The 8151-nt window shown below is 38.2% G+C and overlaps 1 protein-coding gene across 1 annotated transcript in view; it reads left to right on the top strand.

Moving 5' to 3' along the window:
• Nucleotides 1-1590: 1590 nt before the first annotated feature.
• RHAG (Rh associated glycoprotein) overlaps nucleotides 1591-8151 on the top strand; it is a 15348-nt gene continuing 8787 nt past the window's right edge. The window contains exon 1 of the mRNA XM_010162145.1: nucleotides 1591-1726. Within this exon, the coding sequence (XP_010160447.1) occupies nucleotides 1591-1726 (136 nt within the window). The remainder of the gene's footprint in view (nucleotides 1727-8151) is intronic.

The following is an 8151-nucleotide window of genomic DNA, read 5'->3' as shown; positions in this document are numbered from 1 at the left end:
ACTGAACAGTGCCAGGGTTTTTATCCTCCCTAAATTAAAACAGCAATGTCAAGCAGACTAAGTCCAAGATTTTTTTAAAAAGAGATTGGACGTGGCCCTTAGTGCCATGATATAGTAATTGGAGTTGGATCAGGGGTTGGACTTGATGATCTTGGAGGTCTTTTCCAACCCAATCTATTCTATGATTCTATGATTCTATGATTTACCATGAACAGATCACCATTCCTAAAAGGTGCCTGGTGTCAGCCACCTTCTTGGCAAGCTAAAGATTGACAAATATGGAAATTGACCTCAAGACCAGAAAAAAGGCCATGGCACTGCCTGCTACACCAGTACAGATGTACCCTAAAAAAACCCTGAGATCTTTAAATCTCATAGCATGTGAGCAGTTTGCCAACAGTAGTCTCACCAGGACAACAGCCCAGTGTAGCACCACCTCCCAGCATCTATAGATTATGCCAGTTTTTATACCCAAGGACTGACACAGTATTTTATTGCTGTATCCTAGCACTATTACTTCATGACCAATTAGTCTACTACTGCAATATCATCCTTTTTTTTAATATATACAATTTTTCATGAAATAAAGGCTCCTACCATACAATTTCAGCCTATATTCTGAATACTGGATTAATAGAGACCAAGTTACTCAGTATCACATCAATAAAATATTTTACCTACAAAACTTTTAAAAAGTAAAAAAAAAAATTGACAAGGAATATGAATTTCAAGAATAAGTGATCATCCAACAGTGATCTAAGTGAAATTTATTTTGTTCCTTCATTCATGAGAAAGTTTACAAACTGAGATTTTTAAAACCACATAAGAGATTTGGTCTCTGACCTATTTTCATTGCCTGAGCTGAGGCAAATGCAAAAAGCAATAATTAAAATTGAAAACTTGAGCTTTTTTTTCAAATTCCTCTTTTTAATATTTTACAGCTTTATTTTTTACCAACTTGGAATATCCTTTTTCTTATGAAGAAATGTATTTTTTTTTTCTTTTTAAATAAGAGTTCACAATGAGAACTCGTGCTCTGAGTACTTCATTCACTGTGAAATAAGAGCAAGTACTTCTTCAGCCTGCTGAAAGATATTCCCTTTGCTTATCATATCCTATATGAAGAGATAGGAGATTATCCATGTTTCACAGAAGATGGAGAATTATTTGCCTTTTAAAACAAAAGCTTCAACTTGAAGAAATTGTTGGCTACAGGAAACACAACTGACTGTTGCTGTGCTCCTTACTATGTGCACTAAACCAGGGTCTGTGAGATTTTCTTTTAGGCTATTTCCTTTTTAAAATACGTATGAGACAGTCAGAAGCATATCTGTGGCTAAATGAGCTGGTTTGCATTACAAATTGAAAAAATATGTAAGCCAGCGTTTCATGCACAGAAATAGCCTGGGAAATAGAAATCGCTCTATTGACCCATACTATTTCCCTCCCATAGTGGGTGTGACAGTGTGTTTGCCTGTCTCTCTATTTCTTTTTGGTGTGGGGTTGGTTGGGTTTTTTTTGCTATATCACCCAGATCCACTGAAGGCAAGCGTACTTTATCAGGCTCTCACAGCCACCTGCTGTCCTTCAATGCCTTCAGCCATTGACACCAACATGAGGTTCAAGTTCTCGATCCTGGCTCTTCTTCTGGAAGTGGTCATCATTGTTTTGTTTGGGATCTTTGTGGAATATGACAACCATGATGCCTCGCATACTTTATACCCATGTAAGTGTTGCTGCCTAAGATTTATAGAATTTAGAATTTCTTTAAATTAATCTTAAGCAAGATTTCTGAATAACTTATGAGACCTACCAATATAGCTAGAAAAGAAAGGCATGCTTTGGGGCAAACAAACTTTTTCTGAGGTGTGGAAGCAGCAGGCTTCAAAGACAAGTTCTACTTGAGCACATATAAAATTCTGAAAGCAGCTAACTGCTGAGAAGTTAGCTGTTCTGGGAGAGAAGAATCCTGAAAATAGTTCTGGTGTTTGCATAGCAGGTTAAAACTTGGAGAAATATGAATTGAACAATTCTAGCATTTTCCAGAGATGGATGATAGTGCTTCTTGCTGGACCTTCTGTCCTGATTACTATATCAAATAATGAAAATGAACAGAACGTTTCATTACTGTCATCCAGGTTTCAAAATGTTGTCTTATGAGAACATGGAAATTGGGCAGCATATTCATCATTGTTACAAAATATATTTGCAGAAATTGGATTCCACGATGGGCGATAGTTTTTTGTCACAAGGTGGATAACCCTTTCCTATCATTCAAAGCAGTGGCTCAGTTGTAAACAGTAATGGTTCAGCCTGCAAATGTGTCTGTTGATTTGTTGTTCTGCAAATGCTTGATGAAGTTCAGGGGGAAAGCTTTTGGCTTGAGAAGTAGTTGCTGACTTCCCTCCACGCACCTTCTCATGCAAAGATCAGACCGTCTTAAATAAACAGAAAAATAAGTCTACAGAGGAGCAGCCTGTGTCTTGCTGCCAGTATTGAAGGTTTGTTGTTCCTTTTCTTGGCTCTGATGTCTTAACAACTTGTAGCCCTGATGGTAATCCCCTTAATGATGATCATAATGGTACAGACTTCCTTGCTTGAATTTAGTGCCCATGTAATTTTGAATGTATCCCTCTTTTTGTCTCATTCCAACTGGCCTTTCAGTGACTATTACAGGGGAATGTGATCTTGGGGTCACTTCACTCCCTAGTAGTGTTGTGTTGTGTGTTCTCACACAAAGCATTGTTCAGTTGAGAAAACAGTGAATGCACAGCATTAGTCAGCTCCTGATGCAAGTCAGATGATCATAGAACCATAGAATGTTGTGAGTTGGAAAGTACCCATAAGGATCATCGGTTCAACTCCTGTCCCTGCACAGGACAACCCCAAGATTCAGACCATGTGTCTGAGAGCCTTGGCCAAATGCTGCTTGAATATTGTCAGGCTTGGTGCCATGAGCACCTCCCTAGGGAGCCTGTTCCAGTGCTTCACTACCCTCTGGGTGAAGAACCTTTTCCTAATGTCCAATGAACATTCAGGGGCAAATTACTCACATTTGGGTTAATTCCACTGAGATGCAGCAGTATCCCAGAGAGATAGTGACTTCAGCAATGCTACAGCCCATTATCTTTCCAAGACACAGCTTGGCCATGTCCATTATGTCAAACTACTCCTGTTCCTAAATTAAGTGGCCTTATTTAGATGATATATTGGGAATGAACATTGGTCCACTTCCACCCAGGAGGTGATAGTTGGCCTGGGCAAAAAATGTGCCAAAGACTATACTAATAATTTAACAGTATAGATAGTTCTAATCTGGCACTGTTATTTTATTAATTTAGCTATTGACTAAAACACCTGTCCACCTACCTCTTCTCTGACTCTACTCCAAAACAACACTACATCAACAGATACGGCCACAGAACAATAGTGGTTTTGGCATCTTTGTATAATCTGGTAAGCCAGAAGGATGCTGTCTGGGACATGGGTCCTTCGGATTCAGGTTAAACTCTGTTTGCCCCACAAGAATAGAGAAAATTACCTTCTCCAGTCTGAATATCATACCTGCTGGCTCTGGTACTAAACTGACCTGCATTTTCTTGGAGTCCCCCTTACCAAGGAAAATAAAGAAAGTTGCATGGGATCCTTGTGCCAGTAATTTAATAGTTTTAAGTGGCTCCTAATAGTACTGTGGTGCATTTCTTAGCAAACCTCAAGTCTTCTGGGTAGAGATTGCCTGTGCCCCACTCATCACCATGGGTACTGTGTTCCCTGGGGAGATCCTGGGATAGGCTGTTCTTGCACTTAACAAAACCCTCTCCCAGTCCTTGTATGGAGCCTTGTGTTTTGTTTGGGTTTTTTTTGTTTAATATCTCCATTTCTAAAAAGCATCAGTGAGAGGGCAGGAGCCTCATCATCATCACAAAGGATTCTTCTCACCAGATGCTAACACTACAATATAGGCCTTTAAATGTAATCTATCCAGTTAGGGATCACTTATTGTTATTTCTTCCCTTAAATATGTGGGAGAAATTGCCTGTTGTCTCCCATGTCTTCCTGCACAGGTAGTGTATGACTATGTTATACCTGCAAACTGTCCCCCAGCTGTCCACACTACTGAACTGGTAGCAAGCTTCTGGCATGGTTTTGGCTCACGCAAACCAGCACCTTGACCTCCTCCTAAGTATGCTTTAGGCATAGCATAGATAAGGGACTACCCTCAATAAGTAGTACAGATAAGAATAGTGTTTTGGGAGAGAAGAGGACATAGCTGTACAGATGTGAGTCAACCTATTCCATTTGCCTTTTGGCTAGGCTGTTTACTAGTAGAGACATAAACTAAGCAAGTACCACAGATGTAATGTTGGACTTTTAGATGCTGAACTAAGAGTTGAGGGATCCCATTCACAATAAAGAAGTGGAATAAAAGCAGGATTTCCTAATACATGTGTTTGCACTTTTATGCCCTCTTCCTCTTCTTTGTCTACAAAGCACGCACAGGGGCACAGTTTGTCTGAGGACATAGCAGAAAGTTAATGCTATGGTTGTATAGATGTGGTAGGACAAATCCTGAACCAGGACTTCCCCTGAGTTCACAAAATGATAGGTTCAAACTACTTCCCATGTTATCCCCAGGGTTGTGAACCCATCTGTATCTCACATACTTAGTTGTTTCATTCATGGGCCAACTTATATTCTCAGAACTGCAGTGCAGGGGCTGCTTTTATATGCCTTAAATACCTCAGCACCATGAATCCAAGCTGTTTCAGTATTTTTGGAATGAAGAAAGATGAAAATAATAACTGAGGATCGCCATAGTTTTGCACTCAGGTAAGGGGAAGCTGGGCTGAGAGTATTCCCAAAGCATAGTTTTGCATTATATCTATTTCTGGTGGATGCAAATACAGGCATGGCAAATTGGATGGACAACTTCAGGTGTGCTGTGCCACTAGAATGGGAGGACAAGGGCGTGTAATGGTTTTGAAGCACTCCTAGAGGATTTCTTTAGTAGTACTGGTAACCTGTATGGAATGTTTTGTGATTGATCAATGATTCATGGCTTAGGAAAATTTATGTGCCCCTCTTGTTCAGGGTTCTACAGTTTAACTCTATCCTAGCCAAACCAGGACAGCTCCTTTAGGCAGAGCAAAATCATGGCTTTAGTGTAAAATTAGATGCCATCTAAACATCTTTGCATTGAGGCTGAGGACCATGTAGAGACCTTGCAGTGGAATTAATATCTTGGTCTTGGGCAGCCTTGCAGAATCGTGTGCAGAGCTTTTGTTTAGGATCTGATGGAGTGTTTTTCCCAATCTTTACTTTCCTGTCTTACAGAATAGACGTACCAAGTTTTGTTAAACACAACTAGTTACTGAAACAGTTTATTTCAAATTGTGCCATTTTCTCCATCATTTGAAAACATTCCAGACCTACTCTTCTTTAAAAGGATGATTAAGAGGTAGTTAAAGCACAAGGTATAGCCTAGACTAGTTTAAATTTGTCCTCAACATCCATGAATTAAACTAGTTTTTAACCAGGATTTTTAATCTTTTTTGTGAATAAGTCCAGACAGCTTTAAAACATTCATATGAATCCTGGCTAACCCTCAGGAGGACCCAAGATTGCATGTCAACCAGCTGCTTGTTTCAGACAAAATTGTTTCTAATCTTCAAGGCTGGGGTAAGATTTCTAAAAGCACCTTTCAGAAGAGACCTGAGCATGCAGAAGCCCTCTTGATGGGCACTGAAAATTAACCTCCTCAGTCATCAGCGTGCTTTTGAAACCTACTTTTGCTCACATGTAGAGTCAGGTTACTCAAGTAGTAAAATATATTTTACTAATCTAGACATGATTTACTGAGGTGTTGTATAAACAAATGGGATTGTTTTGATGTGAACAATTTACTTGCTTTGTCTGTAATGATTTAACAAGGAGATTGCAAACAAGAGCAAGTAATATGTTGAATGCTAACAAACCATGATCTTCTCTGGGAGACTGGAAAAATTTTCTTACCTGGAGCTGACTGCACTGAATGGGCAAAATTAAACCTTTATTAGAAAGTCCATGACATAGGTTGATTGAATAATAGAAAGAGGAGAAGTAAGTTTTTTTTCAAATGTACCCCTCATTTTGTGCATGAAACTCAAGTTTGATATAAATTGAAAACTGTTGATTTATATATCAATTTGACTTATATTAAGTGTTTATTAAATACATTTCTATTTTGTTCTGCTAAAATAAAACAAAAAAGCTACTTTTGTAGATGTTGCTGTGCAGCTTTTATGGATTTGCCCTCTAGTTAATATATATTTTTGGTAACATTAACAAGCTTTTAATAAAGTAGTTTTACAAGAGTCAAACAAATAACCCAGGCCACTTCTCAAATGTGAAGATACTGCTCCCACAGGTTACTGGGTGAATAGTCACTCCTAAAAAAATATTTTTAAAAGGGGAGAAAAGGCTTGTTCAGCATCTGATTTCCACTTATCCTGAAAAAAAGCGGGAAAGAGATCTTGGGTTATTCTTTTTCTTATTTGAGAAGGGCTTTCCCATGTTTGGGACATGTATGTCCCATGGGACATATTTTTGTCCCATTAAAAAAAAAGGTGGACAATCACCTGTACCTGAGACCATCAGGGTGGTGTTAGAGGAACACTGGGAAGGCTATCCACTCTCAATCCTACCAGGATTAACTACTGCTACATGTCTTCCAAGACATTTGAAGAAGAGTTTCTCTAGATGTGCAGTCCACCACCACAGTCAAGTCAAGTACAAAGACACAACTCTGTGTTCCTGTGGCACAAGCTGCTGCAGACTTGGAGGATGCACAGATAGATGTACCCATCAAATCACCTTGTACTTTAATATCTTTTTCCTAAACACCGCCCCTGACTCCTTTTGACACAGAAATATGGGCAAATTAAGCTGTGTTTTAAGTTCTTAGTAAGACACTAAAGCCATTGCTGATAGTAGGATCAGGAAAGTGGCATAGCATGTCTGGTTGTCCCCAGACATATATTTTTCATTTCTTGTCAAGTCCTCTGAAGCAAGGGAGTATGTTGAGCTCTAAGTAAGACAGTTATTTTCACACATCATTGCAATACAAAATATGCAGGTATACCAAAAGCAGAAACCCAACTGGAGAGGTTAATTTGATTGTGTATCCTTTAAAATAAGTAGTAAGCACAACACAAGAGTTTGGATAGTAGTTCTGGAAACTGAGTAACATGGAGGAAAATGGGAAGCTTCTGAAGGATTACACTGGCATCAAAACTCCCATCACTGACTATTATTGATGTCAAGAAATAAATGTGAAAATATCCAGCCTAAAGAGGAAGCAAAAGGGTTGAGGATGTCTGCAAACCACCTGGATTTAAATGTTGTTCCTTAGATGCCTGTAGCGCAATGCAAAAGATCTTACCACATGAATTTATATATTTCAGTGCTAGGGCAGGGCTGGAGTATGACAGTGCAAATATAATAGAGTTTATTAGGAATTGTGAGTAATTTATTATACTTCTGGGCCCTCTTTTGGCTAAACATGGTAATGCATATAGCAAAACTACAGGAACACTGAATTATGTTAACTGGGAAATGTAACTTCAAGCCAAATATTATACTAATCAGGTCAATGCCTCAAGTTTTTCCTGCATACTTACATGTAAAAGGCAATTAAATAGAAATTAAAAGAAATTCTTTATACTGAAGTTCTTACTAACAATATAATCAAAGAAAAATCTTTCATTACAGGATCCAAATCTGTTTGGTGTATTGTTCATTAAATCACAGAAAACACTTCAGAGTACCAAAATATTTTAAAATAAAAATATCCATGTTATGGTGATTCATTCAGTTTGTATTAAAAAGCCTAAAAAAAGAAAATTTAAAAAAAAAAGTTAAAAATAACTAGCCATATTTTAATAAAATTAATATTTGAAAAAAATCTTATTTGAAGGAGGGCTAAGCATATGCTGATAAACAATACTAATTTACTAGTTTAGAAATTGCCTTAAATGCCTTTTTCTTTTACCCAGGTAAAGAACAATCTGTTGTACAGTAATTTTTAGAGATCACAAGTAAACATTTGCACTGGGCCAACTAGAGCTCTACCAGACTAATTCCTTGTACAATTTTGGAGTTAGCCAGAGCATG

This window comes from Antrostomus carolinensis, unplaced genomic scaffold (genome assembly GCF_000700745.2).
Source record: "Antrostomus carolinensis isolate BGI_N321 unplaced genomic scaffold, ASM70074v2 scaffold7312, whole genome shotgun sequence".
Lineage (NCBI taxonomy): Eukaryota > Metazoa > Chordata > Aves > Caprimulgiformes > Caprimulgidae > Antrostomus > Antrostomus carolinensis.
Note: the sequence above shows the minus strand (reverse complement) of the source record. Positions and strands in the feature narration are given on the sequence as shown.